A 27,889-nucleotide genomic window follows, 5' to 3' on the forward strand; every position below is an offset into this window, starting at 1 on the left:
CAGAGGAGATGGCAAGGTAGCGAGCAAAGAAAACAGACCACCAAGTTACTTGACGACTATGGCAAGAAGACTCGTCAAAATCCCAAACAAGAGTATCTTGAGCCATTGTCCACTAAGCGTTAGAGCGAGTGCACACCCAAACTAGATTCTCCCACACCCCAAATAAACCACAAAAGGAGAGAAATGATGGCAATTGCGAACAAAGACCCAACCCCACACTAATTCTCCACAAGATCAAATTGAAACGAATTGGAAAGACCATGAAGTAACTCAAGAACAAGATGAACTTGAATTTGACATGAACAACCCACAAAAGAACACGCATACACTTAGAGGCATTAGGATAAAAGGGGTACCATCCTGCATGCTCTGGGAAGACTCGAGCTGGCTAACTAGAGCAAAAGAGTATCCACTAGCGCCCAACACACGAAGACCCTCTGATAACCATCTCCAGAAAGGATGAGTGGACGTCTACCTAGCCCGTCTGAAACTGTTAATAAAAATTCAATGCCTCCCCATTGTCGAGAGCCACATCTTGCGTGACACAGAAGTCCTCCAATGCTTTCTACGCAAAGCTTGAGATACCAAACCTAGGAATAGAGAAACTTAGCACCGCTTTCCTCCATGGCAATAACCATTTAAGCGGGTCACCTAAGGTGCAGTAAATGCCACCCAGTGCTGCCCACGCTGCTCATAAGCTCCTGCATGAGCGAGCCTTTCCATGCCATCAAGTCTGAAAATCAACTGTGGGGCTTGGATGGCGGCGTACCACCCCATTATGCGCCGTTTCCTGAGGAGTTGACACCCCCATTAGGGAATTTTAAATTATTATTATTATTATTGTTAATTATAAAAAGAATTAATGTATGAGTTAAACATATATTAAAAAACATGCAACAAGATTCTTAACCATGGAGATTCACCCCCACTTTACCATAGAGATTTTTTAATTTGTAAATAGGCTTTGTTACAATACCATGGCTTATTAATACCACATGCCCAAAAAACCATAATTTATGTTCATATGACACATGTTCATGTGACATTTTTTTAATTAATCAATTTAATTAAAAGAGCAAAACAAGTATAACTACTTTTGAGATAAGTCTCAACCTTTGATCTTTGACTATATTCTAGAAATTAAAATATTCTAGAATATTTTGTGGAGGTTATATCCCTACCATCCGCCTAATAATTATTGAGACTTAATTAAAATTTTGGAAGCCCTATTCCAAAATAGGCATGCCTATCAATGTAACAAGAGGAAGGCCTTTTGTGAGGGTTTGTTTTCTGCCAATGGGATCTGGTTTTGATGATTATAATTGGATTTATTGTGGAATTAACTAGCTAAGTAAATACAGACTACCATGAGTAGTCACATCTCATTTCCTTTGTAGCAAGTGGTCCTTTGTTTTGCTAGTAGCTTTGTATCCAATTATACCATGGTCTTTGCGTGACTAAACTTACAATATCAACTCAAGGGGGATGCTGGGAAAACAAGCCTATTCTCTCTATTGTTTCCCTACCAAATACCATTCCACTAAGATGACCTCTCGAATTCTACAAGCAAGAATACTTGAGAGTTGAGACGTGTGTGTGTTTGCCATGGTTGAACCGTGCAAATTTAACATTTAAGGACGAGTCTATTTAATAGCGTTGATTCTTTAGATGATGATCTTTCTTATAGCTTGATGCAGTCTTAGATGTGTTTTTACTAGGTTTGTACTAGAGAATACTTCACACCAAGCCCTTTTACAACAATGCTCTAAAGTTAGAAATTGAACATTAATGTAAAAGTCAAGGTTTGGAAAGCGTCATTGGATTCATTTGCTTTGATGGTGATATTCTTTTGGAGCCCTGTGAGGTCCGAAATTTTGATATTAATGGTTAAACTTCAAGCTTTAATGCATTATTATATCAACTGCCATAAGCTTACTCTTTGGATCATTCCTTTGGATGATTATGTTCTGTAGGAACTAATTTATTCCATAAACCTACCTTGATATTGTTGAAATATGTAACTCGGTTCAATCTTCATAATGGCATATGTAATCGTGATTTTATGTATTTAATGAAAAGAGAATGAATTTATTATTATTCTTGAGGCATGCGTTTCGTGCTCAAGGGAAATTTATTTTTAGGTCAAGCACCCATTAAGTGCTTCTAGGTTTGTCATAAAGTCAATTGAGTCATTGTCATGTATTGAAGACCCTTTTGGGCATGTTACATATTGTAAAGAAAATCTATTTGAGTCAAAATAGAATCAAAAGACCCTCCAAGACCCCTCATCATGACACAAAGATCAAGCCGGCCTACATGAAGGGACAAGTTGGCCTAAAGAGATCAATTCGTACCCCTCACAAGCCTATAAACAAAAAGGAACTTGACCTCATTGTGACTCACTCAAGCAAGTTTGATCTTCTCAAGATAGAAGTTGGAAAAAGGACAAAAAAGAAGGAGAAGAACTAGATCTATGTTTTTGGGCCTCTTTCTCTCTCGCTCTCGTGTTAGGGTTTCTACATTTGATGGGCAGAAGAATTTGCTGGGCAGGTTGAAGTTGCAGAAGAGTTTGCTGGGCATATCGAAGTTGCAAAAGAATGTGTTGGGCAGGTCGAATTTTCAGAAGAATCTGTTGGACAAGTCGAAATTGCAAAAGTTGTTGGAATCAAGGTTTGACTTGGTCTTGGAGGGTCTTGGTCAAGGGTCATAGGTCTTGGAATTCATCAATTGAAGTTCTATAAGAAGAGAATAATTCTTTTGGATTTTCCTCTCAATTGGAGAGGTTTTGGCCCTGGCTGATTGCCTACATCTTGTGTACCATTGTCTCTTTGATGTTATTGTTTGGTAGCTGTTTGATGATAAAGAACACTAATAATAATCAAGTGTAAGAAGAAGCTAATCGAGTTAAGTAAAAATACATCACAAGCAGTGATCAAAGTAAGAGAAATCACCTAATCTAGCTACCCTAGATTTCTCAACAGATATTAATTGTCAATTTCTAGCTTTAATCCATAGAATCAACTACCATAAGTTTACTTCGGTCAGTGTATTCTCATTAATAACTGATCAAGGTTTTCTATTTGTCATTCTCTTGTGTGGTCCATTAGGAAGAAAAATAACCATTTTGTTGTTGACTTGATCTTTTCAACCAAGGTTCCAATGGTATTTTTTCGCTGTATTTAGATTTAGAAAGAAGCTGGAAAGTATACACCAGAAAATATGTCAAGCACAACTTACATATCATGATTCACCATGTCCATAACAATGCTAAAACAATTTATCTTAACTGGTTTTATATTTAAGACACGATAGATAATAGATAGTGCATGCTTGTATTTTTGTTGGAATGTTGTGTCTGCCTAAAAGCTGTGATTCCATTACTACATGCACAATTATACAAAATGCTTAGCAATTTCGAACCTTGATTTTACAGGTATTAAAGTGGGAGGATGTGGAGGTGCCAGAGCCTGGAGCGGGGGAAATACTTGTTAAACATAAAGCTATTGGCGTAAATTTTATTGATATATATTACCGCAAGGGGGTTTACAAAACTGAAAAGCTACCTTTCATTCCTGGTATGCATTTTAAATTTCTGCTTGCAAGCAAAACATGTTATTCCTTCAGCAAGTCATTTCAATAATTTTTAGATCAAATCATATATGTTTATTGAAATTTTGCCTTCGTGTACACACATATGGGCTTAGATATATATAAGCCTTGTGCAATGAGCTCTATCACCTCCCGAACTCTCACTTATATGTGTCAAATTCTCAAGCACAAAATGAAAACCTAAGGGAAACTTACAGGGGATACCCACTGTCACTTTGGTAACTCCTTTCACTTTAGGTTGGCTCTTCTCCAAAACAAGGGGGGTATCCGTTAGTAGGATTGCTAAGGCATCCGAAGTTGTGACTATACCCATCTGCCTTTGGCGTCTCAAGCATGTTCTTAGCAAGTAACTTCTAACCTCAACAACAACAATTAGAAATGATAACAAGCTTCACATATGAACAGAGAGAACCCTTGAACTTTCTATTATATCTTCCAAAAGAGATATACAAGGAGGCTCCAAGAAAAGAGACTCCTCACAAATCCAACCATCACTACTAATGGAGAGAGCTATACATTTTATAGGCTAGTCGCTTCATCTCCTCTTACAATAAAATATGATTTATTTTCCTAGATCCACTAATTTCTCCAAGGAAAACAATAGAATAATTCTCTCACATAACCAACTCTATAAGTCAAACAAATGATAAAATAATAGGAGTGGTTGTGTCATGTTACTCTAATGCTTTCAGGCTCAAACAATCTGCTCTCTTATGAGCACTCTAGGTGACTCATCAAACAGTTAAATAGTGATGTCATTCTCCTCCACTGCCTGACACAACATAGGGAGGATCTTTACCTTCTTTTCTCAATAGTGCCTTTGGGAGGTTTCTCTAGAAGAGATTGCTAAATCAATTCTTATTACCCAACATTAGGTGTAGCAATCCAAGGGTTTATTGATTTTCTTTAGAATAAGAGATGAAAAGACAAGTAAGATTGAGTGCCTTGTCCTTTGGGCAAAATGGAGTCAAAGCATTACTTGATGAAGAAGCTCACAATGCAAATGAGAAATCAGTAAGCTACGTTATACTTGAACATTACCATTTAAATCAACCATGTCGATACAAGGAGTTGTATTATAAGCTCGTTAAGATGCCTTCCATAACAAATTCAGAACCAAGCAGCATATGGTGCAACAAATAAAGCAGAGGCAACAAAAACAGTCATCAAATAAGAATGAACAGCAGCCTTAATCTTAGTTAACAATCTTGATTACATCAAGGGATAAAAGTTTTGATTTTTCATAAGAGAATGTGATCTTCTAATCTGATAATTACTTTCCAATGATTTCTTGACTTAAGTCACATACATCATTAAGCAATTATACATAGAAAATTTCAACAATAATGCAATAATGACAGTAGGATCATAAAGAGACAGCCAAGCACAAAAGATACACAAGTTTACCCTAGGAAAACCCAAACTCGGGAAAAACCCAGCAATCTTTTTTTAGGAGAAATTGTTCAATTCAGCAAAGGTACAATTTGATCTTTCTGGTCGAAATTAGTCAAACAGACCACAGAAATCATACAGGTCAAACCTGGTCAAACAGATAAAAATTTCGGCCTTCCTGATGCTGCCCAGAATTTGGTTAACACTAGTCAACAGGGCCGAAATTCGGCCTCCTGCAGCTGCCTCAGAATCTCGGTCAACCTGTGGTCAAATTGCCCAGGAACAGGCTGAAATTTGGCCTCATGAAGCTACCCAGAAACTCGGTCAAACTGCTCAGAATCTCAGTCAAACTCTGCCTAGAAAGTCGGTCAACTCTGCCTAGGAATACATAGGTCAACACTGTCAACGCTGGTCAAACTAGGCTGTTTCAGAAACTCGTATTCCTCAGAAATCCTTCTCCTTAACTCGCACGTGTGAACCTAAGAATAGATGATCTGTTGATCCGAATTGTGCTCCAAGTGATGAGGTCGAGTTGGTATTTATAGTGTTTATGAGGTGCCCAAGGGACATGTCTCTTTGTGCTGAGCTGACCTATACTTGGGAGCTGACTTGACCAATTTAAATTTAATTTCCCTCCTTTTCATGGACTGACTTGAATACCAACTACAACGGCCAAAAGTCAACACTCCCTCTGAGCTAGGGTGGTATTCACTTTGACTTCCTCAAATGTCCTCTTTGCTGAACAATTTCTCCATCCTAAGAAAAGATTGAATGAGCTTGCTATGTTAATGTATCCATCCACTTCATGTTCTATCCTAGAACCATGTGGAAAGCATTCTGCATCAACATCATGCAAAGGAACTAGTTATCTACTAGTCAAATCTCCTTTGCAAATGGATTTAGTTACCCACTAGCGAAAACCCTTTGGTGATATGGACAAAACCTTCTGATTGGGGTCAACAAGACTAGTCCTGGGTCACTAGCTCAACATGTCATCACTTGGAGCAAAGTCAATACCTTTGACCCAAAAAAATGGTGAAACCCTGGGCCAATTACCATTCCTGCATGCCAATTGAATGGTAAAACACTTGCTCGATGCTAAAGGCACTCACTCTACCCACTAGCCAAATACCTCTTGGCAATATGGTCAGAACCTTCTGATTAGGGGAGCCCTTCAGGCCTTGAACCTTCTAATCGGGGGAGCCCTTCAGGCCTTGAACCTTCTAATCGGGGGAGCCCTTCAGGCCTTGATGCTCCCAGGGCCATTCTCCCTAGCCACATTACATGGCTCTTGGTCAATACCCTTGACCTGTCAATATCCTGACCTGCAATGTCCTTGATGCTACAACATCGACACTCCCTCTAACTAAACTGAGGGAAGCATTCTCAACCACTCCAAGCTTGTCCTTCAAGTAAACAAACTTCATCTCGGGACAAAGGCTTTGTGAGAATGTCAACAACTTGCTCGTTTTTAGAAATGTATTGGAGCCATACTGCTCCCTTTTGTACCATGTCTCGGTACTTGATCTGAATGTGCTTCAACCTATCATTAGGGTCATCTCCAACACCTGATCCAACAATCTTGCGAGTAGCTTCTGAGGCAACACTGCTTCACAACTTGCCAAACTAGATGCAATATACTTAGCCTCTGTAGCATTGAGTGCCACTGTGCTCTTTCTGTCTTCAACACTCCTTGCCTAATTTGAATTTGTATATCCCTGTAGCTGTACTTCAACATTTGAGATATATTTCAATCCATATCCAACTATACCATGTCGGTACCAAAACACATGTTGCACCGCATGCCTCGGCTCAACCATAAAATGATTGAATTCTTTCACTGGATCCATGATTCCATTACCACAACTGCTTTTCGATTGCCCTGATTGGGTGCTCCATCTAAAACAGATCATCCTAGGTGCTCCCTCTTCCACTGCTGTTTCTTAGTCTCTAAAGCATATCTGCTGTCTGGTATGGTCGATTCATAGAAGGCATACTTCTCTTAGAGACCTTCCCATCTCTGAGCATTTAATCTAACAATCTTGCAATCCATCATCTGAAGGATCTCAATAGTATACTTTCCTTGACCAAGGATGTAATGCATCAAGTCTAGATTCTTCATCTCGAACTCAGAGGTCAACTCCCTCTTACATTGAAGCAAGGCTTGATTGCTCCCTCTATCACGGAAGTAAATCCTCCTACCACTATTGCTTCCTTTTTCTTCTGTCAGAAACAAGTCATATAATAACAAGATCAACCAAGACTCAACAAATATCCATCAATCCAAGAATACCATGCTCTAGGTCCGTACTAAGCTTTCTTTAGACTGCAGACATAAGACTCCTTCTCATGTACCTCAAAGCTCTGAGGTTGTTCTATATACACTTCCTCAATTACTCCATTTAGGAAAGTGGTCTTTACATGTATCTGATGTAACCTCCAATCCATAACAGAAGCAATGGAAATAATAGTTTTAATAGAAGTGTACTTGGAAATTGGAGTAAATGTCTTCTCTTAGTCCTCTCCCTCTTTTTGGGAGAACCATAACGAATCTTGCTTTGTACTTATTTATGTTGCATGCTTGATTTTGTAAATCCACTTGGAAGTCACCACTGACTTCCCTCCAAGTCTCGACACAATTTCCTCCATCATGACATCCTTCAAACTTGCTACCCTGCTTGCCCCCTCTAAACTACGAGCTCTACTAGTCATCTAACATGGTTCTAGATACCAATACAATTTCTCCCACTTGAACATAAATCACTCTCACTGAATTTATGCTCAATTCTTGGAGAATCCTCTTGTCACAAACTTTGCTTCGTTCTTCTCGATTCTTCCATCTGTTGCCAGAGACTTGGAAGCCTTTACGATGTACTTGCAAACCTCATTAGGAGGCCATGGAAAAATGATTATAACCAAGCAAAAGACACAAAGATAAGAAGTTGACCAAAAATGAAGCAATAATAATTAATAAAAAGATATGGAGTACTTATCTTTTGATTTGAGAATTGTAGGGAATTGTCAACTCCCTCTTAATCCTTTCCTTCTTGTAGAAATCATTGGAATCCATCTGCAATTCTCATCTTCGTCCTCATCATCAACTGCATGTTACCTTCCTTTCTTTCATAGGGTTTCTTCATTCAACAAATTCATCAATTTTCAACACTTTAGGCCTAACTCTACGGTTTTATCCACAAACCCTAGGACTATCAAAAATCATATCCTTTAAGTATTTTCTAGGGTTTACAAACCCGAAGACTTTCAAATTTCATTGACACATTTGCAAGTCCAAAAACCTTGTACATTATCATGTGAATCACATCACTGGAATTTATTGCTTATAGGTGAAGAAACCTTTCTCCTCAGCTCCCTCTGGCTTTAAAGTAACTTCCTCAACGACTTCAAATGATTGACCATTGAGCATTATGAATACATTGTGGATATAAGTCTTAACTACGTAGGTTGTCCTTCTACCCAAATGATCACATATGGACTTCATCCTTTTGATCAACGTTAATCAATAGATTGCTAGTCTTCCTTGTTCCAACTCTACCAACCTTCCAAGTCTAGGTCTTGGTCAGACTTTTTTGAGTTCAGCTCATATTTATACTCCACAAATACACACTCTTACAACAGAACAACTTCCTTAGATGTTCCTTAACTTTGACCTGCATTGACCTCCCAGTTCCCCCAATATAGATTTATCTTCAAGGACATTGATACAATAAAACCCTTTCTAAAACAAGAGTCTTTAGGGTCCTTAACCAACTCAGATTATTTAATGAACTTCACAATTGTCAAAATCATTTGTCAGGGACTTCAAATTTACCATGGTTTCAATACCATTGTTTCTAAAAACTTCAAGCAAATAAATTTCATCTGGTATCACTTTCAAATTTCAATCATGGATTTTCTCAGTTTGAAACAAATGCACAAGCCTTTGCTTCAGTTGTATAAGGAACCTGGTCTGAAAAAAAAGAAAAAAAACTGAAATTTGTGTTGTCCACATCTTTGACAATGTCTTCACTAGCATCTCAAGGCACTTCAGACTTGTGTTCTCTAGGGTCTGAGGCCTTTTGGCCTCTTCTAGGCCTGCGGCCTAGCCCTAGGTAGGCTGCGACCCTCTTCACAATTCTCTGTCCACATCATAGGTATTTTTCGATCCTCTTTTCTTCTCTGACCTGAGGCCTTTTGACCCTTATCTAGGGCTTCAACGCTCTTCCAAACCTGGTCGAGACACAAACAAAGTTCGACCCTTATTGAATAGGACATAAATACTTGGCAGACAGAGATACAAACTCGACAACCTCTCCCTTGTGGCTTAATTAGTTAGACTTGTGTAGCTAGGCCATTTACTCTTCCACAGTCCAAATTTAGTTCTCCTTCTAGGGCATTCTTAGCTTATCTCTTGTCTTAGGGCTGCTCTTTAACAAGTTGGCTTCTTCAAGTCTCTTTAATGGATGCTCTTTCAACTAGTCTTTGATACCATGTTGATTTTTCATAAGAGAATGTGATCTTCTAATCTGATAATTACTTTCCAATGATTTCTTAACTTATGTCACATACATCATTAAGCAATTATATATAGAAAATCTCAACAATAATGCAATAATGCAATAATGACAGTAGGATCATAAAGAGATAGCCAAGCACAAACGAGACACAAATTTACCCTGGTAAAAGCCAAACTCGGGAAAAACCCAACAAAGGTACATCTTGATCTTTCCAATCAAAATTGGTTAAAAATCATAAATCATACATGTCAAACTTGTGTTGGAAAATGTAACTAGGAACAATAATGCAATAATGCAATAATGACAGCAGGATCATAAAGAGATAGCCAAGCACAAACGAGACACAAATTTACCTTGGTAAAAGCCAAACTCGGGAAAAACCCAACAAAGGTACAATTTGATCTTTCCAATCAAAATTGGTTAAAAATCATAAATCATACATGTCAAACTTGTGTTGGAAAATGTAACTAGGTTCGGTCTTCATTTAATGTATTTGAGTATCTTGTAATCTATTTGTCAAAAGAGAAGTGAAAATAATTTTATTATTAAATTGAATTGACTTATTAAAGCATGGGTTTCATGCTTGGGTCAATTATAGGTTAAGCTTCCATTGTAGGCTTTAGGTTATTATCAAGTCATTTATTGTTTGACTCCTCCATCAAGTCATCCTCTTTAGCAGGTCATCAACTCAGCCTCCTCATCCAAGTCTTCAAGTTGGCCTCAAAGGAATTATAATTAAATGAACTCAAGTCGGCCTAAATAAATACACATCACTTCATATACTCATGTCGGCTCATTTATATTGGGCAACCACTATATATACAAGCCTAGTCTTCGCATAAAATCATAAGTACAACAACTTGCATAAATCTCAGAAGGACAAGTTCGGATACATCTGAAATGAAGTTCGTATTGCCAACCATCATCAATGATCACGAAACGTGGGGGCGTATCACCCTCTGACAGGCTTTTCAAACCTTCATCCACGCCTTCAGCAGTAACATCAGTGTAAAAAGCATCCCAGGTGCACCAGCCAAACCAATCCAAAAAAGAAGGCAACTTAAAGGAACTCGGCCGTCAATAAAACCCTTCACATTACAGGTATATCAATGGCCATATCTGGGAGCCAAGTGCTTGGCAAATGTAAAAGAATTGAGTAGCGCTTTGAAGTTTGAAGCGGCATCTATATTTTATATAGAAGATGCGAATATCTCGATAAAATACACCACATGCGCAGATGACCATGGCAAACAATGCTCATTCTTTAATTAAATGATTGACCGTGGATCACTCCAATGTCGAAGTGATAGAAACAATAATTCTTTAATTACTTATCGAAAGATACGAAGACCACCCTCTGACGAGCACACGCTTTCTCGCCGCTAAATTCGTTATGAAACTTCAAAGAAACCGAAATTTAAGATCTTTAATACGCCAATACCTTGAAAGTTCTCATTCCCCGCCAGGTAACTCAAATCCAAAGAATTCCAGACATCGTTTGGATGCCAGAAATTAAAGAAAACCGTTTCTCCAGAGCAAACAGGATGCGGAGCTCAAAACCTAACGGATTTTCAATGGCTAGGAAAATTAATACAATTGAAGGAAGAAATTTACCGGTGAAATCAATTTAGCAACACTGTAAATAGGCCGTTGAAAGTGGATCGACTACCGAATTGATTCGAACTGGAGACCTCCCCTGCACAGATTGACGGGAGCTTTCCAATAAAATTCTGCCGCAAGATTCGCTTCCTTAAGACACGGCCTTATGTTACCTAGCTTTGAGACGTTTGCAAATCTGGCGATTAGAGGATAACGCCAATGTTGACCACTGTATACCACAGGAACGCCAATGTGCCAGACTTTAAGGCTTCAGGCTTCAGAGGAATTCATCAACGCTTCAGGCTTCTCCAGCTGGGCCACAATGAAAGAAGGTGGGATGGGGAAAACTATTATTCAAGCAGCGTTTCCAACGAAAATTCTCAGATTCATGCTCAGAGGGACAATAGGAGAACGCTCAGGAAAAACTGATGCGCAGATAATGTCAGAGGCGCTCAGGACAGAGGGCTATAAACTACAGCAGTGGCAACGCTAAACTACAGCAGTGGCAGCGCTATATGCTCAGAGAATCGCTCAGGGAATCGCTCATTCAGCAGGGCAGAGGGCGCAGTGTCAGGGCAGAGAATGAAACGCATGACAGAGGCAGCGCTCAGGTATGAGCAGCTCAGACACAGAATTATGAGCAGAGGTGCAGGACTGACGTGCACATAACAGGCCACAGAAAAACAAGTGGCTCTGATACCATGTTAAACACACATGGACAGCAAAGAATGTGAAAGATAAATCATGTGAGTTCATTTTTTTTATTAACATAAGATACACATTTATAGTACAATAGGTGACTCTTGGGATTCAGATCCCAAGGTCTCTTGGACTGCTTTTGTCCATTCGAATTCCACACTAACCCTTTAGGATTAGGTGTCCAACACTCTCGGTGATGCAACAAAAACTTAGATTTCACAAGGAGATTGCGGTGATCTTAGAAATGAAGTTTCGGTGGTATTACAAGGAAGACCTTTTGATGATTTCGGTGTCTCCACAGTCCCATAGTTTGGGTAATACTACAACGCGGTCCCACTACATTGATGAAGTTTTCGTTGACACCACAGTGAGAAGGTTTCACAGTAAGAAAATCTCAGTGGTACTGCAATAATGAAGTTTCGGTGTAGCAAGTATTTAGTGCTAACACAATGATATGAACCTCGGTATGCAAACACAGTGAAAGGAGGATGACTTGATGGAGGTAGTGTCTAGTCTAAGTTGTAAGGGTCTTGGTCGTCTCATCTTGAATCTATTGAAGGAAGATTTTGTGACTAGGTTTTCCCCTTGAGGGGGGTTTTTCCCTAGCAACGTGCCTATATCTTGTGTTCTCTTCTTTTTTTGCTTGGCATTAATCTTGATGATAAGAAAAGATAATTAAGAGATCTAATACTAATAATGAAAACATCACAAGTTAATGTCATAATAAGGGAAATCATTTTAACTGCCAACTCTTTGGATTTTCCAACATGGGAGGAAGATTTTGGAGCTGATTGAAGAGTTTATTTTCAGATTGGTTGGAGCTTCTTCTCTTCTCAAAATTTACAGATCTTCACGAGATATTTCATTGCCTCTACTCCTATTTTATTTTTCTCTAAAAAAAATGCCATAGAATTCTAAAAACCCTAGGGTTTTCTATGCAGATTTTTCATTTCTTCCCCATGGCCCCCAGAAACAAGAATGATCTGGTTTGGGTTCACTGCCATTTAAATGAACAAGGGGTAAAAGTTTGCAACTATTGTGGGAAAAAAGTTAAGGGTGGGGGGATCTATAGAATTAAAGAACACTTAACACATTGGAGAGGGCAAGTAAAACCTTGTGAAAATGTTTATGATGATCTTAAAGCAGAGATGCAAAGTTTAATTGAAGCCTACAATGAAGAAAAGGGGAAAAACAAAAGAATTAAAAAAGATATAGGCAAAAGTCAAAAGGATGATGTTATGCTTAGTGACCCTTGAAGAATATGTGCCCAGTTTTGAAGATTCCTCTAGTTTCCCTGCTAGTATTGGAGAGGCTAGTTCAAGTTCTTTTAACTTTTAACATGAAGAGGACAGTAGCCCGTAGAGGGATTGACTCATTCTTTGTGCCCCACACCACCCCTGGTTCTCAACTGACCATTGATGCTAAATGGAAGAAGATAGAGAAGGAAGCTGCATATGAATGCATTGCTAGATGGTGGTATGATGCAAACATACCTTTTAATGTGATTAATTCTGCATATTATCAACCCATGATTGATGCTATAGGTTCATGTGGAGCAGGCTTCAAAGGCCCTAGCTTTCATGATATCAGGGGGCCGCTTTTACAAAATGAGGTCCAAAGAATACAATAGTACCTTACATAGTTAAAGCAATCATGGACCAAAACATGATGCACAATTATGTCTGATGGATGGGTTGATGTTAGAATTTGCACCATACTAAATTTCTTAATTGCTTGTCCAAAAGGTACTATGTTTATCAAATCTAGTGATGCATCTGATCAGGTGAAGGATGCACAATTGCTATTTCGTTTTTTGGATGGAGTAGTTATGGAAGTAGGGGTTGAAAATGTTGTACAAGTTATCACAGATAATGCCTCTAACTATGTTGCAGCGGGAAAAATGTTGGAGGAAAAACACCCCACCATTTGGTGGTCTCCATGTGCAGTCCATTGTTTGGACCTCATGCTTGAGGATATTGGCAAAATTGAGTGGGTGAAGAAGTGTGTGGAAGATGCAAAATCCATAACCAGGTACATCTACAACCACTCATGGGTTTTGAACCTTATGAGAAAGCATATAGGGGGTAAAGAGCTTGTTCGATCAACCATCACACGATTTGCAACAACTTCTTTTCTTTGCAATCCCTTGTTCAACAAAAATCGAACTTGAGGAAGATGTTTTCATGTGATGAATGGAATTCATCTCAGTGGAGCAAAAAGGCTGAAGGGAAACAGATGGTTGACCAAGTATTTGACAAAAGATTTTGGTCAAAGGCAAAGGAGATTGTGCTATTTAGTGAGCCTCTTGTCAGAGTTTTGCGGATGGTGGATAGTGATAAACCTGCCATGGGGTTTGTTTATGAGGCCATGGAACAAATAAAGGCAACATATGGGGATACAAGACAAAAGTACATTCCTCTATGGAGAATCATTGATGAAAGATGGAACAAACAACTCCATAGACCTTCACATGCAGCCGGCTACTACTTAAATCCAAGTTATGTAATTTTGGATTTCAATGCTCATTGCTTATAAGTTATAAGTTTTAACTTATAACTTTTAGTTTTGTTGACTTGATGAATATGTTTTTGCTTTTTGAATTTTGAAGGTACCACTACATTACAAATTTTGAGGCTGATGGGGAGGTTTTAGGGGGATTGTATAAATGCATTGAGCGCGTGGTCCCAGATTCCAAGACTTAAGATCAAATTCCTAACAAGCTCTTGAATTTTAGTGAGAGTATTGGTACCTTTGGAATTTCTGTGGCTATAAGAAATAGAACAAAGAGTCCCCCACGTAAGAACTGTCAAAATTTGCAAATTCATTTGCTAATATTTTTTTTCCTTCCACCCTTTTTGCAACCTATTGGTGGCAACAATTTGGTAGTGAATTCCCTCAATTGCAAAAATTTGCAATTCAAATTTTGAGCTAGACATGTAGTGCTTCAGGGTGTGAGTGGAATTGGAGTGTGTTTGAGCGTATACACACTAAGAAGAGGAACCGTTTGGAGCAAAAGCGGTTGAATGACATGGTTTTTGTTCAGTACAACCTTAGGTTGAGGCACAACCAATCGCTGAATAAAATCCCTGAATCAAGCAACATTGTCTTGGCTGACTTTGATCCAACATCAGAATGGGTTGTGGAGAGTCAAGCACTAGCATTTGACAATGAAGACCTTTCTTGGTTGGACTTGGACCCACCTCCACAGGATGCAGAGGCAGATATATCAGAAGCACCAGTAGCAGTTTTAGGGCCAGGGGAATCAAGCCATAATCCCATTGCAGACCTGGATGCTACTCATTCTTCAAATGAGGATGAGGACGATGATCAAGAATCAGAGGATGATTGATGATTTGATCATTGATTTGTTGTAGCTGTAGCTTGTAGTATTGTAGGTTGTAGTATAATACTATGATCTATCTTGTTATTTTGGACTGTAAAGGCCTTTTAGAATCTATTTCTTGATGTTTGTAACATTTTTGGTTCAATGATGTTTTGCACTAAGTGCTATTTGGTTATATGCACTATTACCTGCTATGTAAATGAGAAATTTTGCATATTTGTGTATAAATGGTTTGGATTCATATGCATGCACATGAATATATCTGTTTTTTCTTTAAAATATGAATATTTTATGTGTGTGTGTTTTTTTTGTTTCTTTTTCTTCCGGTTCTGGTCCGGTTCCCGGTCCACAAGGTTTTCCGGTTCAATGACCGGTTTGGTTCCGATAACATTGGTTTTGATTGGAGAATGAAGTTTGAAGGATATGTTGCTGTATGTGAAGGTTAAAAGAAAAGATTCAGTTAATAGGCCTATTGTGTTGAGAAGCAACATTAGGAAAACCCCGAAGGTTTGTGTTTATGATTACGTGAAAGTATATTTTTGATTGGGGTTGTGTGGGTGAATCTCTCGAAGGTTTTGATAGCATAGTGGTTACCAATCAGTTTGATTGGGAGAGATTTGTTGTCCTTGATCTGCTGGGTCAAGGAGTGGTGAGGCTTTGTGAGTAAAGCATTGCCTGGGAGGACATCTGGTCGACACTTTGTGTTGATGTCTAGGTCTCGAAGTTAGAAAGGTGGTGTTGATTGTACAACTCTGTTTTTGATACACACCTGGATTCTTGGGTTGATGGTTAGCAAGTAAGCCTGATGGTACCTATAGAGGCTGAAAGCTTGAGTCCATCTTAGTCCCACCCGGATAGATTGCCTTGGTCAGGAATCTAGTTCGTGGCATTGCAATGCCTAAATTGTTGAGAGACCAATGGATAGATTGCCCTGGTCAAGAATCTAGTCCATGGCATTGCGGTGCCTAAACTTCTTCATAGATGATGTGGTTTGAGATCTTCCATGTACCTCTTTGATTATATGTAAATATGAATACCTCCCTAGTTAAGAGGAAGTGTTGGGAAATGTAACTAGGTTTGGCCTTCATTTAATGTATTTGAGTCATCTTGTAATATATTTGTCAAAAGAGAAGTGAAAATAATTCTATTATTAAATTGAATTGACTTCCAATTATAGGTCAAGCCTCCATTGTAGGTTTTTGGTTATTATCAAGTCATTTATTGTTTGACTCCTCCATGAAGTCATCCTCTTCAACAAGTCATCAACTTAGCCTTCTCATCGAAGTCTCTAACTCAGCCTCAAAGGAATTATAGTCAAATGAACTTAAGTCGGCCTAAATAAAGACACATCACTTCATATACTCATGTCGACTCATTTATATTGGGCAGCCGCTATATATACAAGCCTAAACTTTGCATAAAATCATAAGTACAGTAGCTCACATAAATCTCAGAAGGACAAGTTCGGATACATCTAAAATGAAGTTCGTATGTGATAGGCTAAACTCTCGATGATGCAACATAAGCTCAGATTTCACAAGGAGATTGCGTGATCTCAGAAATGAAGTTTCTGTGGTATTACAGGGAAGGCCTTTGATGATTTCGGTGTCTCCACAGTCCCACTGTTTGGGTACTACTACAGTGCGGTCCCACTACAGTGATGAAGTTTTCGTTGACACCACAATGAGAAAGTTTCACAATAAGAAGATCTCAGTGGTATTGCAGTAATGAAATTTCGGTGTAGCAAGTATTTAGTGCTAACACAGTGATATGAACCTCGGTATGCAAACACAGTGAAAGGAGGATGAATTGCTGGAGGTAGTCTCTAGTCTAAGTTGTAAGGGTCTTGGTCGTCTCATCTTGAATCTATCGAAGGAAGATTTTGTGACTGGGTTTTCCCCTCGAGGGGGGTTTTGCCTTGGTAGCGTGGCCATATCTTGTGTTCTCTTCTTTTGTTGCTTGGCATTAATCTTGATGATAAGAAAAGATAATTAAGAGATCTAATACTAATAATGAAAACATTACAAGTTAATGTCATAATAAGGGAAATCGTTTTAACTGCCAACTCTTTGGACTTTCCAACAACTTGGTCAACTAGACCAAAAAATTGGCCTTCCTACTGCTGCCTAGAATTCGGTCAACCCTAGTCAATAGGGCCGAATTTTGGCCTCCTGCAACTGCCTTATAATCTTGGTCAACTTGTGGCCAAAGTGCCCAAAAACATCTCGGTCAACCTGCAGTCAAACTGCCTAGGAATAGGCCAAAATTCGGCCTCTTGAAACTGCCCAGAAACTCAAACAAACTGCCCAAAATCTCTATCAAACTTTGCCCATAAATTTGGTCAACTCTTCTTAGAAATACTTAGGCGAACGTTGGTCAATGCAGGCTGTTTCAAAAACTTGTCTTCCTCAGAAATCCTTCTCCTTAACTTGCACGTGTGAACAAAAGAATAAATGATCTATTGATTCGAATTGTTCTCCAACTGATGAGGTCGAGTTGGTATTTATAGTTATGAGGTGCCCAAGGGGCACATCTCTTTGTGTTGCGCCGACCTATGCTTGGGAGCCGACTTGACCAATTTAAATTTAAATTTTAAATTTAATTTCCCTCCTTTTCATGGGTCGACTTGAATACCGACTGCAAGTACCAAAGATCAACACAAAGGGCATGAATGCCTCTCCAAAATTCCATTTTCTAACATCAAAAGAACCCACTAAAACATGCATGAACATATTTGACAATAGAGATACACCGACATAATTTGATGTGGCAGCTCAAGCATCAATTGATTTGAAAATAGAGATATGTCAACAAAATTTGATGTGGCATCTCAAGCATCAATTGATTTGAAAATAGAGATATGTCAACAGGCAGCTCAAGCATCAATATAATCTATACCCCAACATAAGATAACATACTTCACTAAAGTTTTTCCTCCCTTTAACGCATGACTTACAATTTCCTTGGCTTTTGAAGGGGGGTTTCTATTGAAAATGTAACTAGTTTCGGTCTTCATAATTGTTGTACTCATTTCAATATGTATCCTATGTAACAAACAAAAGAAGAAAATAAAAAGTTATTATTTTAAAAGCATGGGTTTCATGCTCATTATTGATGGTCTTCTAGGTAAAAGCATGTTGTTCATGCTTCTAGGATTTGTTAGGTCTTAGGATTTATTGTCATGAGTCAAAGGAGTCAACATCATGTTTATAAAACCCTTTCGGGCAAAGTGTGAATGGAAAAAGAATTTATTTTGTGTCGAGAAAGTTCTGGAAACTCCAAAAGTTCAAGTCAGCCTAAAGGAGGGAATTCGACCCCTTGGAAAGGCTATATAAAGGAGCAGTTCGATCTCATTTGGCATCTATTTACTCTTAAGTTTGATCTCAAGAAGGAAGTAGAATTTGTAGTTGGAAGTAGAAGAAGAGAGCGAAGATCTAGAAGAAGAAAGGAAGGACAAAAATATTGTTTCTGGGTTTCAATCTCTCTCACAAGTGCAAAGGATTAGGGTTTCTGCAACTTCCAAGAAAGGCCGAAATTGTAGCATTGTGTTGTAGTAAGATGAAGTGCAGTATGTTGTTGCTAGGAGGAAGAATACTCTATCTTGACCTCATTGACCTTGGGAGGAGCTGTCTTGCTCTAGGAAGGTCTCAAGAGGAAGCTAAACTAGGGCTTCTATAGTAGTAAGAAGGGTCAAAGTTGCAAGACGAGTTGCAGTGTTTGAAGCTGGCAGGTCAACATTGCAGGTTGAAGCTAGTTGGTGCAGAATTAAAGGATTTGTTGAAGGGATAACTTGGTACTTGGAGGCGGACTTGGTCTAGGGTTTGGGTATTTGTGTCTCGTTTGAAGAAGATTCTATAAGAAGAAAAGAGTTTTTCGAGTTTTCCCCTTGGAGGGGTTTTGCCCTGGCTAAGAGCCTAATTTTTGTGTCCTGTGTTGTTATTGTTTCTGTTCTTGATATTTGTTTGATGAAGAAGACCTAATAAAGTAACACAAGAAGAATAATAAAGTTCACAAGCAAATATTAAGGTTAAGGAAAATTGGAATTAATAGCTACCAATTTGAATTTTCCAACATGGTATCAGAGCTAAGGTGAACAAGAGGGAAGTTGGAAGGATCATCCTGTGGACACAAGGAAGGGTTTGCTTGTCAAGGGGAATCATTTGTGGAAGAAAGAAAGTAGAAGTCCTATTGATATGAAAGGAGGGTTTCTACATTGAAGAAGATCGAGACTACATCAAGCTCTCAAGGAAGTATTGAGAGGAAGACTAGAAGAAAGGGTTGTCACTTGAGAGAGAAGATCTACTTAAAGGCTTGTTGAAAGGTATTTGTGAGGGAAGCATGAAAATGATCTTGGTATCATTCATCACTCTTGAAAGTTGTTGTTGGAGGAATCCCAAGGAACATCTTTCAAGGACATTATTGAAGTTTCTTCAAAGGTCTTGGGGGCATCGAGAAAGGTTGAAGACATCATCAAAGAAGATGAGAATCTTGGTTATCAAGTAAGTATCATATTATTTCTCTCTGTCCGAATTTACAGGTCATATGGGTTCTTTCTCCTACGAAAGCAATAAGCTCGTTGGAGCATCAAATTACCTAGCATGGAAGAAAATGATTGACCTAGCGCTGATAGAGCATGAGGTAATGGAATATGTAATTGGGGAAATCACCGAACCTAGCAAAGACAAGACTCAAGATCTAGCAAAATACAAGAAAGGCAAAGTAAGGGCTCAAAGGATCATAGTTGTATCCATCAAAGATCCTCTTGTTCCATTTATTGTAAATTTGAAAACTTCCAAGGCTATATATGACAAGCTAGTGAACTTGTACTCTGTGAGTACATCGGGACAAATGATGTCTTTGTAGAATTAACTATACGAGATGAAGAAATCAAAGGATGAGGACATGGCATCCTTTCTAATGAAGATATCTCAGTTAAGAGATCACTTACAAGGGCTTGGAGGGAATTTTTGATTTGGAAATGACCATCTGTGTACTAAATGCATTGCCACTGGAATGGAGCAACTTTGCAACAAGCATCTAATCTAATAACGATTCAACTCCTTTTGATGAGTTATGGGCTCAATGCATTTTGGAAGAATCAAGGATCTGTTGAAATATGTAACTAGGTTCGGTCTTCATAATGACACATGTAATCATGATTTTATGTAATGAGAAAAATAAATTTGATATTGTTTTCTTGAGGCATGGGTTTCATGCTCAAGAAGAATTTATTTTATAGGTCAAGCTCCCATTGAGAGCTTCTAGGGTTTATGAGTCATTGTCATGTATGAATGACCCATTTGGGCATGTTACATATTGTAAAAAGAATTTATTTGAGTCAAAGTCAAGTCAAAGAACCCTCCAAGACCAAGTCATGATGCAATATTCAAGTTGGCCTACACTAAAGAACAAGTCGGCCTAAAAGGAGCAATTCAACCCAATTAGATGCCTATATAAAGGAGACATCGACTTCACTTGGAAGACACACTTCACTTACACAAGTTCGATCACAAGAAAGGAAAAGAGTGTGAAGAAGAAGAGGAAGAACGAAGAAGAGAAAATCGAGTTTTTTTGGAATTGTTTTTGGGCTAGTTCTCTCCACACATGTGAAGGAATTAGGGTTCTTGCTGCTGCTGAAAAGCTGAGTTGCAGAAGTGAAGTGAGGTCATCAAGAGGAGCTATTTTGGAAGCCAAATTCTCTAGGAGAGAGAATCTACCGAAATGAAGGAGAAAGGAACAAGATCACACCATCATTTCTCACACTTGCAAGGGTTAGGGTTTCTACAAAAGATTTTTTTGGGCAAGTTGATGTTACAAAAGATTTTTCTAGGTAGGTCGAAGTTGCAGAAGTTTTGTTCTGGGCAGGTCAAAGTTGTAGAAAAAGTTTATGGGCAAGCCGAAGTTGCAGAAGTTTTGTTCTGGGCAAGTCGAAGTTGCAAAAGAAGTTGCTGGGCTGGTCGAAGCTATAGAAGAAGTTGTTGGAAGTCAGAGTTTGCAAAAGTTGCTAAAAGAAAGGTTTGGCTTGGTCTTGGAGGTTCTTGGTCAACGGTTAAAGGTCTTAGAATATGTCAGTTGAAGGTCTATAAGAAGAGAAGCAATTCTGGTGGGTTTTCCTCTCAAGTTGGAGAGGTTTTGGCCCTGGATAATCACCTACATCTTGTGTCCTATTGTCTCATTGTTCTTAATGTTTTGGTAGCTGTTTGATGATAAAGAACACTAATTATAATAAAGGAAAGAAGAAGTAAATCAAGAAAATTAAAAATACATCAGACGCAGTTGTCAAATTAAAGAGAAATCTCATGTACTCACTGCCCCTAGATTTCTCAACAGGATCAAGGTAAAAGATGACATTGGATCATATGAGCAGTCTCAAGCCTTTCTAGCTCGAGTAAAGAAGCTAAAGAAAGAAAATTTTGGGAAGTCCAAGAAGAAAGATATGTCCAAGGTTCAATGCTTTAAGTGCAATGAATATGGACACTATAAAAAGGGACAGTCCAAGCCAACAAAACAACAAGAGAAGGGAAAGAAGCGAGGCTCACATAGTTGAGAAAGTAGGAGAACCTGAGAAGAAGTGAAAGATCTCTACTACTAAAGAAGGCATCTTGTCTCTCAGGGTCTTGGTAAAATTGGTCTTTCCTTTAGGATAAGATGCATTGTTGATTACTTTAAAATAGTCTTGATTTTGCATAAAATCATACAAAGAAGCATGTGGAATTAGCATATGTAGAGTCTAATTGGTTAAGTTGCTTTGTAAAAATCATCTAGTCTTTAAGAATAGATAGATAGACCATTTTTGCATATTGTTCATCCAACCATTATCTAACATTATGTTAGAGGTAGTCATCTTGCTTAAATGGATCATCATGATCTTGGAAGGACCTTCATTTTGGAAGGTTCATAGGAGAAGCATTATGACAAAGTTAGTATACATTCCGTGTAATTTAGGAACAATACTGTTAAGGGATGAAGGAATGCAATGGGTAAGGATGCAAGAATCATTATGAGGGATGTAGCGAGATGAGGAATAAGAGGCATAGGGATACACATTGGAAGTGACTCTTGGATAAGATTCATGTGTATAAAAATCTTATAACATGCTTTGTATGACTATGTGATGTTTTAAAGAAAGGATTTGACTTACTTAAGGATGTGTGAAAGATTAAGATTTTCTCTAGAATATGTAAAATAATGATTAACATCCAGTATAATCTTTAGAAGAAAAAGGTTGTAACTTTGTAATCAAGTTCGATCCTTGGGCACTCTGCTGCATGAAGGAAGATTCATACGGAGATGGACCATGAGGATGTTGATGGAATGAGAATGTTGATTTGGGGTAGCATCGGATGTGCTCTAGGCGTCAAATTTTGTAGGGAGGCTTGGGCACATGCATTCCAAAGAACCCATAAACTATTTTGGGAAATTCCACTCAGAGACGATTATATTAAAATAATTAATATTTTTAGTGGAGTTCGTAAGTCTAAATTTAGGAAAATTAAAATATTAATGGGTATATTCTAATTGTGGGTGAAACTTCTAGAAAAGGACAGAGATCATCAAGTCAAAATGATCTGAGCCTTTGATTAGGAGTTAATCTTGGCCCTTGGTTGCCCAACATGAAGATATAAGAAGGGGCTTGAGGGTCATTTGGAAAACACACCAAGAGAGATCAAGAAAATGATTTTCAGAAGTGAGAAGTTCTTAAGAGGAAAATTCGATTGAGGAGATTTCTTGCAGTAGAGCGGCAGGGATAGCTTGTGGAGAGAGAGTGATTTTCTTAGTTGGAGAATCATCAGCAGAGAGAGGTAGAGAGTAATCCAGCAGTGGCAGCGCTGAGCCAGAGGGGCCGACGCAGAGCCACGCAGAGGCAGTGTAAAAGCCAGTGAGGAGTCCGAAATTTGCAGAGGGAATTCGAGTTTCAGAAGTCGGGAGCCGGGGTGTGAGACTGGGAGGCAAAAATCGAATCTCTTGGGCAGAAAATCGACCAGCTAGAGGAGTGACACAGTCCCTAGAGAGCTTGACGCTGGGCTGACGCAGAGGCAACAATAAAAGCCGGGGGCAATCAGTCTAGGGTTGGACTAATCAGGATTTCCAGTGATAGTGTGAGTTAAACTCACAGTTCTTTATGCCAATATTTCTCTCTGTAGCTAAATAACCCTGTGAGGTTTTCAGAGATGTATTCAAAATTTGCTACTGCTTAATAATAATAAACCCTCAGAGCTGCTACACCGGTTTTCCTGCGTTTGAATTTTCCGGGGACATTTGTCGAAAAATAACGGTGTCCTATGTGTTTGCATTTCCTTGGTCAGTTTCCATATTTCAAAATCATATTTAATTTGGTGTAGGCTGCTTCAGTTATTTACTTCAATATTTCAAGAAGAAATCTGAAATAAGTTTGTAATTTAATTTACTATCTAGGTGAAGTAGATTCAGCTGGATGCAGTAGGATTCCAGAGATTGTTAGATTTAGGAATCTTCACAGAGAAGGTCATCATGATGAGATTAATCTGATTTTTGTTGGTTATCTGGTTAACATATTATTTTTCTACCTGGAAGAATGTTCTAGGAATACATAATAACAATTGAGGAAAGTTCGATTGTATGAATGGAAATATATGAAGAATGTTGAGGGAAGCTCAATATCTGGTACCCGACAACTGTGAAGTCAAGATGTGTCCATCTTGGGATTGAAAAGTAGCAGTGCGAAAAGATAACCTGAAGGTCAATGGAGATCACTTTCATGAGGAAGCTATAATCAACTTGAAGTTTGGAAAGGCTCAATGCAATGCCTTCATCTATGATATCAAAGATGAAAGTGATGAAGCGAGAAAAATGACCTGGGTCTTGTCACAAGATTGAAGAGTTAGGATGGATCCATGATACCTCGAAAGTAAGCAAGAAAGGAGGGAGCCATGCAGTTATGGAGAACTAGTAGTTGATACTCTTATGAAGACAAGCTATAAGGCTTGTGGTGTTGACTTCCTAAATAGAAAGGAAGTCTGGAATCTCCTCTAGATCTAAGAGGGAGCAAAGAAGTCTCCTTAATTAGGAGCAAGGATCTATTCCCTAGACAAAAAGGGAATAGGGATATCCTCTCTAGGTGAGAGGGAGTGATGTTGGACATCACATGCGCATTCTCTTTTTTAGGTGATGAAAAAGAGAATAGTGAAGGATTGGATAAGCATCTGTGGTTTCCTTGAGGATATAGAATCCAAGAAAGGAAAGGTACTAACACACTTTGAGGATAGGACAGGTATCCAAGAGAAGAGTGGTCGAGGAGGACCGATATTATTTGAGGGCTTAGGATTGGAGATCCAAGATAAGAATAGTCCTAAAAGGACATACCTTGTGACCATCCATATGGGGTATGTACCTTGTAGAGGTAGTGCAATATGTGCCCTCTTATGGCAAATACCCCATCCAGGGGTTCACCAGATATCTCCTTACATGATTATTCTTATCTTGGATTCCCAATCCTCAAAGAATATCGGTCCTCTTCGACCACTCTTATCTTGGATACCCTGTCCAATCCTCAAAGAGTGTCGGTCCACGAGGCTACTTCTATCTTGGATTCCCAAACCTCAAAGAGTGTCGGTCCATGAGGCTACTTCTATCTTGGATTCCCAATCCTCAAGAAGTATTAGTCCCAGATGCTTATCCAATCCTCCATTCTCCCTTCTAGTGCCTTCACTAGACGTACGACTATTAGTCCTTCATCACTCCCTCTCAACAAGGGAGGAGTTTCTTACACTCTCAAACAAGGATGAGATTCCCTCTCAGCCAGGGAGACATCATCACAATCCTTAGCTGGTCTCATACTTCATCAATACATCAACTACTTGTTCTTCCATGGAGATATAGTTGTAGTTGCAGGGCTCTTTTCTAACACTATATCATATCTGTGCTTTGACCTTTCAGGTTGTCAAACATTTTACGGAGCCAAATTCTTTGACACTCTGTTTTCATGATAGGGTTTCTCGGCTCCTAACAACATCACATCATATCAAACTTCAAGCTTCTCGGATCTTGTCAATCATCAAACAACATTGTCATCAAACGGTTTATCTGTCATCTTTAAGGAGCCAAGGAGCCAAACTTTCTCACACCTGCTAGCACATGCTTTCATAACAAAGTTCTGTCTCATATTTTTTAACGAGTCATATCAGCTTACCAAATATCAATTTTGCCCTCGTGCTCTTCCAAGCCATCAATAGTGTTATCCACATGACTCATGTGTTCCATGATCAAACGACGCAGTTGTAGGTATATCAATATCATCCAACAAATTATCTCAACTGCTATCTTTCTAGCCTCTGCATATACTTCTGCAATATGTCTTTCTAGGGAGCCAAATCATCTCTCAAACAAATCATCAACAAGTCACAATGGCCTCAAGTCAAGGTGTGGGATTCTTCATGTCAAATTCTGCTACTTGCTTCCGAACATACTTTTGCATGATTTATCTCATATTGCAACAAAGTTCTTCTTTATGCTCTTTCATCTTTCAATCATCAATCATGAGCAAATCAATCACTAAGCTTCAATATCGTCTTCTTGAGTGTCTTTACAACTCCCTTTTTCCATTTGAGGTAAGTGAACTTATTGTCCTTTAATCGACTTTCTTGGTGCAAACTTCTAACTGTTCCCTTCTACTTCATCTTCATGCTTTGCCATGTTCTTTTACTTATTCCTTTTGCTAGTCAGGTTTGACCTACAATCTTTATGAAAGAACAAAAAGGCAAAGTACAAGGATGAAATAGCTATAGTAATAACCAAAATGTAGAGTACTTATCCTTTTGAAGAGTGTTAGCTCCCTCTTAATCTTGGACTTGTTCAACACCCTTGTCTCCATATCATCACGATGTCATACCTGTCAAACTCAAAAGCTAGATTCTTTTTATAGCAAAAGCAATTAGTGTTGAGAAATCTACGGCATCAAGATTAGGTGATTTCTCTATTAATGATAACTGCTTGTGAGTGCTTTTTATTTCAATAGATTAGAATCTTCTTTTAGTTAAATTATTATAGTGTTCTTCTTCATCAAACAACTACCAAAGCATGAACAATAAAGAGACAAGAGACACACAATGTAGGTTATCAGCTAGGGCCAAAACCTCTTCCACTTGAGAGGAAAACCCAAACGAATTCTTCTTCTTATAGAAACTTCAATTGACGAACACCAAGAACATGAACTAGACCCTTGACAAAATAACCTCTCCAAGACCAAGTCACAAAATCCTTCTTTGTTGCTTCTCCTTCTTGCACAAGTCAAACTTCTTCCTTCATTGCACTTCTCGGCTACCCTGAAACTTCGGCCTCTTTTCCACAGATCTGTAGTTCGTACTACTGCAATTTCACACGTGTGAGGAGTAGGAACAAGTTTGGAGGTGTTTCCCTTCTTCGCTATATTTGGAGACTTCTCTAGATGAACTTGGCTAGCTATGGAACTGATTTGGAGACCTTTAGATAACCTTCTCTTGGACTGTTATGACACCACTGCAAAAACCCTAGCTTTTCAGCCACACGTGTGAGGTTACTAGCCCAAAAATAGTGCCAAATGATTCGATCTTTCCTTCCTTCTTAATGCTGGTTATATGGTTGTCTTCCTTCACCTTACTCGCACTTCTTGCTACTTCAAATTGTTGAAGAAAGTGTAACTAGGTTCGGTCTTCATAATGACATGATCTTTGTATTTGATGTAATAAAAGAAAAAAAATATTTTTGTAAACTTGCTACATGGGTTTCATGAGCAAGAAGTGTCACTAGGTGAAAGACTTCTTCTCGATGTCTTTAGGATTTATTGTTATGTCAAAGAGTCATGTCATGAATGGAGAAGCTCTTTAAGAGCCTATGTAAAATGTATTGGTGTCAAATTAGCCCTCCAAGACCAAGAAGAATCCTCCAAGAGCAAGCTCACTGAAATCTGCAAGCAAAACAACAAAGGAATATAATGTCGGCTCCAAAATGAATCAAATAAATAAATATAAGTCATGTCGGCTTGGCAAAATAGACATGTCGGTTCATAAACATACGTCGGCTCATATAGGTGGCTCACTACTATAAATACCCACGAAGGGTTAGCGAAAAAGAGACAAGAAAAATTTCGGATGCCTTTGAAATTTCGCTCAAAGGAGCCGCAATCAAGGAGAAAGAAGTCGCAGTCAGAGAAGAAGATCCGCATTAAGGTAAGGTAGGTCTAAGGGTTTAGTTGCCTCCTCGGATGGGTATAAGGAGCAGCAGAACCTAGTCCTATATCTTCTCGGCATACCTGTGACTGGAAGGAGAAGCCCTCAGATGTGTAAGATTGTGGACACAACACCATCATGAGATCTGGGCTAGATATACTTTTGTGATTACAACCTCAGCATCTTTATACGAATCTGTGTAGATATATCTCAACAACAGAACTAATGCTCTCGACATACTTGTGATGTCCTCGGATGGATAAGAGCAGATCAGGCAGCGTGTGATCTGGGCATTCAAGTGAAGTAATGATTCTCGGCATGAGGACGCAGTCACTATGAATACCCTCGACCTTCTCACATATTGTGATATACCTGTAGCAGCCTTGACACAATGTATTGCAGTAGTTAGGGTTATATGAAGATGACCTATACTATCTCGGCAATACCATAAAATAAGCTCACATGATGGGAGAGATCCTTGACATATCTATGAAAAGAGACACACAGTCTTATTGGTTACCACAAGCTCTCGGATTCAGTGTGATGCAGTG

The 27,889-nt window shown here is 38.7% G+C and overlaps 1 protein-coding gene and 1 pseudogene across 1 annotated transcript in view; both read left to right on the plus strand.

The window, feature by feature from the left end:
• LOC149261456 (uncharacterized) overlaps positions 1–27,889 on the plus strand; it is a 149,617-nt gene that overhangs the window by 53,253 nt on the left and 68,475 nt on the right. The window contains exon 2 of the mRNA XM_089422280.1: positions 3,434–3,575. Within this exon, the coding sequence (XP_089278406.1) occupies positions 3,434–3,575 (142 nt within the window). The remainder of the gene's footprint in view (positions 1–3,433; positions 3,576–27,889) is intronic.
• LOC149261457 (uncharacterized) lies at positions 11,630–15,162 on the plus strand (annotated as a pseudogene).

Source organism: Pinus tabuliformis, chromosome 6, assembly GCF_031772625.1.
Source record: "Pinus tabuliformis cultivar Carrire ecotype Pingquan chromosome 6, CPIR1, whole genome shotgun sequence".
In the NCBI taxonomy this organism is placed as follows: Eukaryota; Viridiplantae; Streptophyta; class Pinopsida; order Pinales; family Pinaceae; genus Pinus; species Pinus tabuliformis.